The following is a 12,311-nucleotide window of genomic DNA, read 5'->3' on the forward strand; positions in this document are numbered from 1 at the left end:
GTCCTGAAAAGACGTTTAAAACAAGTTACGCAAAATTCCACGACGACGTTGATTTGTCGTTTGCTTTCACGCTAGTTTTTCGCCTTTCTCCTTCAGAATCTACAAGAAGCATTGCCGAACCTGGTACTGCGAAAGCTGAGTGTGAGCACTGTCGTGTTCCGAGCGTACATAAACAACACTCACATCAGGTACGTTCATCTGGTTTACTTGTCTAGCAAACTGCTACAGATGACAACAATACAAGGTCGATGCGGTAAGCCATGCCTGATCAGTGTCCCGCGTGCATGCCAGAGCGAAGCGAGTAGTGGGCGGAAAGGCACCGTTGCACATGCGCGCCCCATCACATGACCGACCGAGTTCGACCGACACGACCCGAGAGGTACCGAATACCGTCACATCTCCCCCCTTCAAATAAAAAGATATAATGATCTTGATGAAACGAAACGTTATCGTTATCATTTAAAATTAAAGTTCAATAGGGGTTTCAGTAACGAATCTTTCGACCGGAACCGAAACAGTCATTGTTTATTTGCTGTTGATCTGCGGAGTCGATGGTTCACTCTTCGAAGCGGGACGGTGGTCTCACAGTTCGTCCGCTGCGGGTTTTGATGACCGGAGTCGACGTTTGCTGCCCTGGGTTAGGCGCCGCTGGAGGACGTCGCGGGGACCCAGGCGTCGGTGGAGGTTCCGGAGAACGAAGACCTGGCTGGTCTGCATTGCGCTGGCTTGGCGTTTCAGGAACAGGACTCTGTTGGGTTGGGACAGGGTAAAGGACAGGGATGTTGGTCATGGTAGGCCTGTCTAACACTTGTCGGGAAGACAATCTGAGGTGTCGTCTGTTCCGACGATACTGTCCCTTTTCTGACCGTATCTCGTAGGACCGTGGTGCACATTGACGCAGGACTGTTGCTGGTTTTCCCCAGGACTTTTCGTGGTCTAGTTTCTGGAGAACAGTGTCACCTGGTATTAGTGGCGGCAGGGTCTCTGTCCCATGACGTCTGTCGTGGTCACTCTTGTTTCTGAGCTTTGCTTGCTCGTCCCGCGCCTTGATCGCATCCCTTCTGACCGTCTTTGGGATGAGATTGCTTGCGAGAGTAGGGAGCGTCGTTCGCATCTTTCTTCCGAGTGCTAGCTCCGCTGGACTCGTTCCTGTTGGCGTCGTAGGTGTAGCCCGGTGACTGAGTAGGGCTAAGAACGGGTCTTCTTGAGCGAGAATCTTCTTGGCCTCTTGTACTGCTCGCTCGGCTTCTCCATTCGACTGAGGAAAGTATGGACTGCTAGTCGAGTGAGTAAACTTCCATGCTGCTGCGAAGCTCTGGAACTCTGTTGACGTGAACTGAGAACCGTTGTCCGTGACGACGACGTCTGGTATTCCGTGGTGTGCGAAGATGTTCTTCATCCGTCCAATGACGACTTCAGATGTCTCTCTCGGAAGATGAGCGATTTCAAGATATCTTGAATAATAGTCAATCAGAACAAGATAACTCTGTCCCTTGAAGTCACACAAGTCTGCAGCAACCATCTGGAATGGTCTGTCTGGGAGTTCTGTTGTCATAAGTGGCTCACTTCTTTGGGATGGCCGCTTCTCTTCGCAGTGTTGACATGCTGACACTCTTTGCTTGATGTTTTCGTTGATGCCTGGCCACCAAACTGTCGACTTTGCTCTTTCTCGACATTTGGTTATCCCGAGATGGCCTTCGTGAATCCGGTTCAGCATTTCTTCTCTCAAGACCTGCGGAATGACGATCCGGACGCCTCTGACGAGAAGACCTCGATGTATGCTGAACTCCCCTCTGAATGCGTAGTAGTCTTTCAGAGCTGGCTCTACGTCAGTGACGTACCTGGGCCAACCGTTGGCCGTGTAGTGTAGAGCTGCTTTGATGACAGGATCTTGCTGACTCAGTGCTGCTATCTCGTCTAGTCTTTTGTCTGAAACCGGCCATGAAGATTGGACAGCGTCGACGTGAGCTTCCACATCTTCCGCCAGTAGTGTGGCAACATCGGCTCTGTCTTCCGATGTCTCTTCTCTCCCCTCTTGGACAGGCGACTGAGGACTTCTCGACAAGGCGTCAGCCACCACAAGTGTCTTGCCTGGTGAATAACTTGCTGTCAAGCTGAATCGCATCAGTCTCATCAGCATCCGCTGACATCTGATGGGCGTTTCGTCCAAATCTTTGGTGTTGATGAGAGGAATGAGCGGCTTGTGGTCGGTTTCGAGCGTAAATTTCTCCAGACCGATCAGATAACGTTCGAACTTTTCGCACGCCCACACAGCAGCTAGACACTCCTTCTCAATCTGGGCATACCCTTGTTCCGTTGATGTCAGAGTTCTTGAGCAGAAAGCGACTGGCTTCATCTTCTCCCCGTGCTGCTGCAGGAGTACGCCGCCAATACCGTAGCTGCTCGCGTCGGCACTGACCGTTGTCGGCTTAGTCAAGTCGAAGTAAGCGAGAGTAGGAGCTGCTGTCAGGAGCTCTTTCGCTTTTGAAAACGCAAGTGTCTGTGGCTGTCCCCAGTTCCACGCCTTGTCTTTCTCCAGCAACTCGGTGACAGGCTTCAAGACTGACGACAAGTTTGGCAGAAATCGTCCCAGAAAGTTCATCATGCCCAGAATTCTTCTCAGTTCTGTGACGTTGGTCGGGTCAGGCATGTTGATGATGGCATCAATCTTCTTCTTGTCTGGTCTGATTCCGTCGGCGTTGATCACGTGACCAAGGAACTCGATCTCTGACTGCTTGAAGCTGCATTTTTCCTTGTTGAGCTTGAGCCCGGCCTCGACAATCTTCTTCATGGAGCTCTCAAGATGCTGCTCGTGTTCTTCATCTGAGTTGCTGTAGATGAGAACGTCGTCGAAGAAACAGATCGTGTTTTCTTCTCCCTTCAGGATCGTCTCCATCGTACGTTGGAAAATCTCGGGAGCGGAGGATATTCCGAACGGAAGTCTTTTGTAGTAGTACCTTCCGAATGGCGTGATGAAGGTTGTGTACTTGGCAGTTTCTGGGTCGAGAGGAATTTGATAAAACCCCGACGTTGCGTCCAGCTTGCTGAAAATCTTCGCTCCTTTGAGTCGATGCAAAATGTCGTCGAGAGTCGGAATCGGGTACCTCTCCCTCTTGACTGACAGGTTCAGCTTTTTCAAGTCCGTGCAGATCCGGACCGCTCCAGATTTCTTCAAAACTGGCACCATCGGAGAACACCAATCTGTAGGCTCGGTTATTTCCTCAATAATTCCGGCCTTCTTCATCCTTTCCAGTTCTTCTTCTACCTTCTTCATCAAAGGTATGGGTACTCTCCGAGCTGTGTGCAGACTGTAGGGCTGGCTGTTCTCTTCCAAGACGATCTTTGCCGGTGGGCAATTGACTGGTTGCTGGTCCAACTCACCGAACGCTGGCTGTATGCTGTCGAGACGTTGGACAAGTCCCATGCGTTTACAGGCTTCTCTGCTTAATAAGCTCTCTGTCTTGCTGTCAACGACATAGATATCCAAGTGAAACTCTTGACCGTTGATGTTGGTAGTGTCCCTAAAGAATCCTATGCAGGATATCTGTCCGCCTGCGCCGTGCATGACTGCACAGGTGGGGATAAGTTTGGGACACGGGACAAGGGTCAGGTAGAGGGATTTGGAAATGATGGTCACATCTGCACCTGTGTCGATCTTGAACTTGATCTTGCGACGTCCAAATGATAGGTCAGTGTACCATGCTGGTTCAGCTCCCTGCTTGTGTACGACACCCATGTAGTACACTTCTTCTGCGTCGACAGCGTTGACTTGCTTGGAACGGCAACAAGAAAAGTAATGTCCGTACCTGCCACAGCCGTGACACTGCTTCCCTTTTGCTGGACAGTCACTGTCTTTCTTGTGTTGTCCACGTCCGCAGCGTGAACATGATGCGTCACTTCTCCCCTCCTGAGGAAAGCGACGACCGCCACCACGCGGATGACGAAATCCACCCCTGGAACCGGCGTGCTTGGTTGCTGGACCGCTGCTGCCACTGTCACAGCTGGTACCTGCTGCACCTGCACCGCCGCGAGGGCGTCTGTTGAATCGCTGCGTACCGGTGTGTACAGCGTCAACACTGGAACGTTGCTCAGACAGCTGTCTCTTGACTTGCTCGTACTGCCTGGCTTGCTTAATGGCGTCTTGCAAATTCAGGTCTGCTTGCATTTGTAACTTTTCTGAGAGTTCTCGGTCGTTCACACCAAGGACGAACCTGTCGCGAATGGCTTCGTCGCGGTTATGAAAATCTGCGTGCTCAGAAAGTTCGTACAGGGCTCTGACGTAAGGTTCGATTTGCTCGCCGCTGTGTTGGCTTCTGGTGTTGAAGACAGCTCGAACGTGTATGACGTTCTTTTGTGGAACGAAGTGCGTGTCAAATAACTTCAGTACGTCCTCCAGTTTTGCTTCGTCATTGTCCTCGTCATATTCGAACTGTTCGTAGATCTGTTCGGCTTGTATGCCCATAGCATAGATTAAGGAACTGACCTGGACTGAAAATTGTTCTTTGTCTAGTTTAGAAGCAACCCTGTAGCGTTCGAAACGCTTACGCCACGTGAGCCACTGGTCGGGCCTCCCAAAGTCGAGTGGTTCAGGCGGTTTGAATGGCATGCTCTTCTTCTTCCGTACGACTATGCTCGACTATTTCAAAACTCACGGTTGGGTAAAGAATCCCACCGCTGCCACCATGTCGTGTTCCGAGCGTACATAAACAACACTCACATCAGGTACGTTCATCTGGTTTACTTGTCTAGCAAACTGCTACAGATGACAACAATACAAGGTCGATGCGGTAAGCCATGCCTGATCAGTGTCCCGCGTGCATGCCAGAGCGAAGCGAGTAGTGGGCGGAAAGGCACCGTTGCACATGCGCGCCCCATCACATGACCGACCGAGTTCGACAGACACGACCCGAGAGGTACCGAATACCGTCACAAGCACTCCCTGTACGTCGGAGAAACTTTTCGACTTCGTCATCGACAACTTCTTCTCCCAAGATGGCGGCATCTTCATCGGTGAGAGCGTCATTCTCACGCGTAGCCCACGTGACCTCGATGACGTCAGTGTCGTCTGGTCTGCTTCCGGCATCTCTTCTGCCGCTACAAATGGTGTCATGATTGTCAAGAAGAGGATTGATGGAAACATTTTAAAGCGACTTGTGGAGCGTAGCAAAAGGTTGGTATAATAAATGGTAACATTAAAGCTTAGCGTTTCAAATTTAAGAATCAGAAAAAAGACGAGTTGGTTTATGGAACGTTTAATGAAATACAATACAAAACATTGATTTTATCGTCCCAAATTCAGTGAAGGCATTGCGAGGTAAGCCTACCAATGTTTACAGACGGAGATAGCCGTGGCATTTTGTTCTAACTGAGATGAAATCGTGACAAAAAGCGACTAATGTGACTTGGTAATGGGATTGATTCCATGAATCTCATGTTCATGCTCATGTACATATTCATGTTTATGTTCATGCTCATGTTCAAAAAAAAAAAATCTCTGCGCTTAGAACTGTACCCACGGAATACGCGCGATATAAGCCTCATATTGATTGATTGATTGATGTTCAAAGGACATAACCACGTGATCTACTGTTGACGTAGAGGGTGAATTTGGAACACCACGTTATCATGGCTTGAAATCGTCTAGTGTTCAATTTTATATGCCTGGTTCGATGTCATATTCTTTCTTTCTTTCTTTCTTTCAATTTTGTCGATTTGTCCATCATCCAAATAATACGATGTTTTTGTATTGTGTCTTCATTTCTTCTTCTTCTTCTGCGTTCGTGGGCTGAAACTCCCACGTACACTCGTGTTTTTTGCACGAGTGGAATTTTACGTGTATGACCGTTTTTTACCCCGCCATTTAGGCAGGGCATACGCCGTTTTCGGAGGAAGCATGCTGGGTATTTTCGTGTTTCTATAACCCACCGAACTCTGACATGGATTGCAGGATCTTTTTCGTGCGCACATGGTCTTGTGCTTGCGTGTACACACGGGGGGGGGGGGGGGGGGGTGTTCGGACACCGAGGAGAGTCTGCACACAAAGTTGACTCTGAGAAATAAATCTCTCGCCGAACGTGGGGACGAACTCACGCTGACAGCGGCCAACTGGATACAAATCCAGCGCGCTACCGACTGAGCTATGTACATCCCGATGTCATATTCTTTCTTTCTTTCTTTCTTTCTTTCTTTCTTTCAATTTTGTCGATTTGTCCATCATCCAAATAATACGATGTTTTTGTATTGTGTCTTCATTTCTTCTTCTTCTTCTGCGTTCGTGGGCTGAAACTCCCACGTACACTCGTGTTTTTTGCACGAGTGGAATTTTACGTGTATGACCGTTTTTTACCCCGCCATTTAGGCAGGGCATACGCCGTTTTCGGAGGAAGCATGCTGGGTATTTTCGTGTTTCTATAACCCACCGAACTCTGACATGGATTGCAGGATCTTTTTCGTGCGCACATGGTCTTGTGCTTGCGTGTACACACGGGGGGGGGGGGGGGGGGGGGGGGGGTGTTCGGACACCGAGGAGAGTCTGCACACAAAGTTGACTCTGAGAAATAAATCTCTCGCCGAACGTGGGGACGAACTCACGCTGACAGCGGCCAACTGGATACAAATCCAGCGCGCTACCGACTGAGCTATGTACATCCCGATGTCATATTCTTTCTTTCTTTCTTTCTTTAATTTTGTCGATTTGTCCATCATCCAAGTAATACGAATTTTGTGTATTGTGTCTTCAAATTTCTCGTCTGTCAAAATCTAGGCTTGTTTTCTAAGCACAAAAAAACCCAGAAAGGTACGTTATTGGAACGTTATATCTATAACAAAACTAAACTTCTATTTACTTTTGAATGTTTGTTTTCACTGAAAAAGCTTTGCTTGTTGCACAGTCTCTGCAGCTTTACATAATTATACCTGTGCGTGACTGGGTCTTGGTTCGGGTTAAGACGATGAATAACATTAAGTGTCCCAGGTGAAAACATGTGTAGATCTGCTAGTGCCTTATTCCCCTTCGTGTGTACACACATACCCAAGACTAAGTGCGCACAGAAAAGATCCTGTAATCCATGTCCGAGTTCGGTGGGTTATAGAAACACGAAAATACCAAGCATACATCCTCCGAAAGCGGTCATACACGTAAAACCCCACTCGTGCAAAAAAAGCACGAGTGTACGTGGGAGTTTCAGCCCATGAACGCAGAAGAAGAAGAAGAAGAAGAAGAAGAAGAAGAAGTCACATCAACTACTAAGCTATCAGTACCGTCTTTCTTTTCAGGAAATGCACGAGTGCAGACGAGTACAACAGCAAGCGGTCAGAGTGGGACTGTATCACCGTGGAGTCGAACCTCTACCCCCGTGATGTGTGGGCCACACTCACACCGTTTGCCGAGCTCGCCAGGTGGCTGTACTACGGACGTCGGGCGCCATTCCTTGTTCCAAGGTCTCAAGTAGGTACACAAAAATTAAGATGCGTAAGTGGACAGTTCGAGACGCGAATGGCTGAGAGAGTGAGAAAGAGAGGATTGATGATGATAAATGTTGTTTAACGCCCTCACGGTTAAACCATTCGGGGCATGTTCCCGGGCAGAGGATTGGTGATGATAAATGTTGTTTAACGCCCTCACGGTTAAACCATTAGGGGCATGTTCCCGGCCAGAGGATTGGTGATGATAAATGTTGTTTAATGCCCTCACGGTTAAACCATTAGGGGCATGTTCCCGGGCAGAAGATTGGTGATGATAAATGTTGTTTAATGCCCTCACGGTTAAACCATTAGGGGCATGTTCCCGGCCAGAGGATTGGTGATGATAAATGTTGTTTAATGCCCTCACGGTTAAACCATTAGGGGCATGTTCCCGGGCAGAGGATTGATTTGATGCTCATGCTTTTAAAGGCACACTCCTTCCCGTGTGAACAGCTCGGATCATCACAGATCATCACAGATCACAGATCATCACAGATCACAGATCATCACAGATCATCACAGATCATCACAGATCACAGATCATCACAGATCACAGATCATCACAGATCATCACAGATCATCACAGATCACAGATCATCACAGATCATCACAGATCATCACAGATCACAGATCATCACAGATCACAGATCATCACAGATCATCACAGATCACAGATCATCTCAGATCATCACAGATCACAGATCATCACAGATCACAGATCATCACAGATCATCATCATCATCATCACAGATCATCACAGATCATCACAGATCACAGATCATCACAGATCACAGATCATCACCGATCACAGATCATCACAGATCATCACAGATCATCACAGATCACAGATCATCACCGATCATCACAGATCATCACAGATCATCACAGATGCTTTCACACGAGGTAAGAACCTACCTCCACTTTGTCACATCCCAAAAATCAACGCCCTGACGTGGGTTCAAGTGCTGGAATGAGTTTATGATGACTTAAAAACAACAACATTAAAGCCACTCGAGCGTCTTTTGCGAAATTAACTCATTTAAAAAAAGCGATCGTCTTATTCCATCTGAGACGTTGAAGACGGTCCTCAGTGGAGCCGGAAGTCGGTCTTTTTGTCAAAAACTCAGCGCTAAAGCTTCGTGCGGCCAGCTACGTGAAGTATACTTCGCGTAGTCACCTTCGCTCAATTAAAGACGGGCTGGAACCGAACTCGGGAATGAGTGTGCCTTTTAACTGGACTGGGTGGCCGAGTGGTAACGCACTTGCGCTCGGAAGCGAGAGGTTGCGAGTTCGACCCTGGGTCAGGGCGTTAGCAATTTTCTCCCCCTCCCTTTCATAACCTAGGTGGTGGGTTCAAGTGCTAGTCTTTCGGATGAGACGAAAAACCGAGGTCCCTTCGTGTACACTACATTGGGGTGTGCACGTTAAAGATCCCACGATTGACAAAAGGGTCTTTCCTGGCAAAATTGTATAGGCATAGATAAAAAAATGTCCACCAAAATACACGTGTGACTTGGAATAATAGGCCGTGAAAAGTAGGATATGCGCCGAAATGGCTGCGATGTGCTGGTCGATGTGAATGCGTGATGTATTGTGTAAAAAATTCCATCTCACACGGCATAAATAGATCCCTGCGCCTTGAGTCCGAGTCTGGAGATATACGCGCGCGATATAAGACTTCATATAATAATTAACTTAACTAACTGTCCTTCTCTGGTTCTCCTCCTACTTGTCCAACCGTACCCAGACTGTCTCCATAAACAATAGCACCTCTGATCCTGCTCTGCTACGCTACGGCGTGCCTCAGGGTTCGGTCCTAGGGCCGGTATTGTTTGTGTTATACACCACACCCCTCGCTGACATCATGGCCTCACACTCAGTTCTCCATCATTCTTATGCAGATGATACGCAACGTCAGAAGTCTGCTGATCTCAAGAGTTTCGACACTCTGATGCACTCAATGCAAGAATGCATCAGTCCTGGACGTTAAATCCTGAATGACATTTAACAAGCTAAAATTAAATGATGAGAAAACGGAAGTCATGGCTGCCTCCTCTCCACGCATGTCTACCTCCATCCAGCTCCCAGAGTCCATCACAATAGGCAATGCAGTTGTCCCCTTCTCGATTTCAGTGAAGAACTTGGGTGTCACACTAGACTCCCACCTAACTATGAACGCACAGGTACAAAACATCACTCGTGCCGTCAACTTTGAACTCCGCCGTATTGGCTCGATACGCCATTACCTTTCTGAAGAAGCAGCTCTGACTCTAGTCTCTGCATTCATTCTTTCCAGACTGGACTATTGTAATGCACTGCTGTATGGCTGCCCCCAGTACCTCCTAAACAGGTTACAGAAATTGCAGAACAATGCTGCACGCCTGGTCCTCAGAGTCCGCAAGTCCGAACACATTTCCCCTCATCTCCAAGCACTGCACTGGCTTCCAATAGAGTCACGCATCAAGTATAAAATCGCATGCCTATCCTATGGTGCACTCACACAGACAGGACCCGCATACCTCACAGACATGACTCAGACATACACACCGGGCAGGACACTCCGCTCCTCAGCAGACACCTCTATCCTTTCCACTCCGAGAGTCAACACTAAATCTTTTGGTGAGCGCTCTTTTTCTGTTTCTGCTCCTCTCGTCTGGAACTCTCTCCCTGTCACTCTTCGTCACTCTGCCTCCTCTGGCTCTTTCCGCACAGGCCTGAAAACGCATCTTTTTTCACTTGCATACACATGATACCTCCCCCCCTGCGTGCATGGAGTGTGTTGAATTTGTATGTATATATATGGCTTTTTCTCATTCCGTTGCTTTGTCATGTTTTTTGAGTTTTGAGTATTGTTTGCATGGAGTTCGGTATTAATTTTGCTTGTATGGTTTTGCTTGTATGACTTTGTTTTGTCTTTACCCTGTTTGCTTGGTCTTGCGTGCTTGGAGTGTGTTAAGCTTTTGTGTTTGCTTGCATGGAGTATGCTGAGTATGCTATGTTATGTAGATTGTGGGTCTTGTTCATTGTGTATGGTTTTATCATTAGTTATGTTAATTCTAGTTATTGTAAAGCGCATTGAGCATATACATGATTATGCGCTATAGCAAATGTCCATTATTATTATTATTATTATTATTATTACAAGAAGATAGAGCGATCGAGAAAGAGAGATCAGTGGGGGGGGGGGGGGGTGTCGTGTGCGTATCAGACTCTGTCTGCTTGTCTGTCTGTCCTTCTGTCCGCTTGTCCATGGTACACGTATCAAGTTGTTGTATTTCTTTCAGACGGAAGTCATACCGCGCATTGCTCACTGCATTTGGCTGGCGTCCGATAAAAAGATGTTCTCACAGCTGCAGTTGACCCACTTTATAAGCGTTCTCAGCGCCCTCTATGTGGGAGGGTTCCGCCATGTTTATGTGCACGGCGACAGAGAACCTGGGGGTGTTCTCTGGGAAGATCTGAGAACAGAGAACGTCACTTTCGTCAAGACCGAGAAGCCTGAGACGGTGTTCCAAACACACGTCAACAGAGTCCCTGAACACATCAGTGACATCCTCAGGTAGGAGAGAGGGTGGAAGGGGAAAGACAGGGGTGGGGGTGGGGGGGGAGAAGAGTGTGCAGAAAGAGACAGACAAACAGACAGACAAAGAGAGTGTGTGTGCTGAATTGTGTGTGTATGTGGGGGGGGGGGGCATTTTTATTTTGTAATTTGCAGGACCAGCATTCGGTTAAATATTGAAGCAATTTAAGCTTATTTTTCTCCACTAAGTTTTTCAAAATGGGCCATTGTAAACTTTTCAAAGGACAAACGTTGTGCCTATTGCGCCAATTTAAGCTTCTTAAGGTGTTACGAGTGTGTTCGGGTTGCGGTTCTTGCTCATGTTTATACTCACTGAGTCACTTCCCTTGGATCTGGATCTGGATCTGGATCTGGATAACCCGCCTGGGTTGGTGGTTTGCGGGTGCGAATGCGTATACGCACGGTTCAGTGTGCTTTCGCGAAAGGGTGTGTCATATGCACGGCTAGAACTAAGATACTTCTTGATTTCAGTAAATAGTTTCATTACATGTCAACTAGTTCGTTTTTAAATGATTTTTTAGAGATCGCCAAATGGTATTGTGTGAATAACATCATTCGATCGATTGTACGCACGGCGCCGTGCTTCTAGTAGCTCAGTCCATTCCTTCTTTCCGGTGTGGAAACAGACGTGTTTCTGGCGAAAGAATCGGCGTTTTCAACTCGCCATATCTTCATATTCATTCGGACTAGAACAACGAAATATAAATTTCTTGTAAAAAAAATCCCGAGCCTTGCGACTCTGGTAGTCATTTTCTTACGCGAAGCGGCCTTTGCATGGTAGGTACGACAGTTTTAGTCACCCAAGTATATATCTAAAACGCACGTGGACGAGTTTTCAATGGCGTATTTGAAGTCTGTGAATGTTGTGATTACAAATCATTTCGGGGCACCCCTCAGTCTATACGTACAGACAAACAAATTGCATGGAACGAAAGTTGAGAGGCTGGACTGTAAGTTGTTGTTTTGACTTCTACAAATCTCGCAGGTCTTTTATGCAAAACAGACTCAAAATTGCATTGTTCACGCAAGTGTAGATGACGAGACTATCGAAGGAATGGAATACACTTGCCTACAGATATAATAGACAGACACTGTCTATTTATATCTATGACTTACCCTAGCCCATATGTTAGAATAAAGAACATACTTTGCTCTTTTGAATGATGTATGATTTGGCACTGTACACAGGATTTTAAACCTGCCCCCGAAGTGATTTTTCCATAAACCCGTCAAAAAGCTCACTCTGTTTTGGCCGTAAAAAGCGCCC

General features: G+C 47.4%; 1 protein-coding gene across 1 annotated transcript in view; it reads left to right on the forward strand.

The window, feature by feature from the left end:
* Positions 1 to 12,311, forward strand: part of LOC138981279 (uncharacterized) — a 35,051-nt gene that overhangs the window by 5,191 nt on the left and 17,549 nt on the right. The window contains exons 3-10 of the mRNA XM_070354128.1: positions 97 to 188; positions 924 to 996; positions 2,517 to 2,641; positions 3,879 to 4,035; positions 4,511 to 4,593; positions 4,826 to 5,170; positions 7,276 to 7,447; positions 10,749 to 11,023. Coding sequence (XP_070210229.1) covers positions 97 to 188; positions 924 to 996; positions 2,517 to 2,641; positions 3,879 to 4,035; positions 4,511 to 4,593; positions 4,826 to 5,170; positions 7,276 to 7,447; positions 10,749 to 11,023 — 1,322 coding nt within the window. The remainder of the gene's footprint in view (positions 1 to 96; positions 189 to 923; positions 997 to 2,516; positions 2,642 to 3,878; positions 4,036 to 4,510; positions 4,594 to 4,825; positions 5,171 to 7,275; positions 7,448 to 10,748; positions 11,024 to 12,311) is intronic.

Source organism: Littorina saxatilis, linkage group LG12 (assembly GCF_037325665.1).
Source record: "Littorina saxatilis isolate snail1 linkage group LG12, US_GU_Lsax_2.0, whole genome shotgun sequence".
NCBI classification, from domain to species: Eukaryota; Metazoa; Mollusca; class Gastropoda; order Littorinimorpha; family Littorinidae; genus Littorina; species Littorina saxatilis.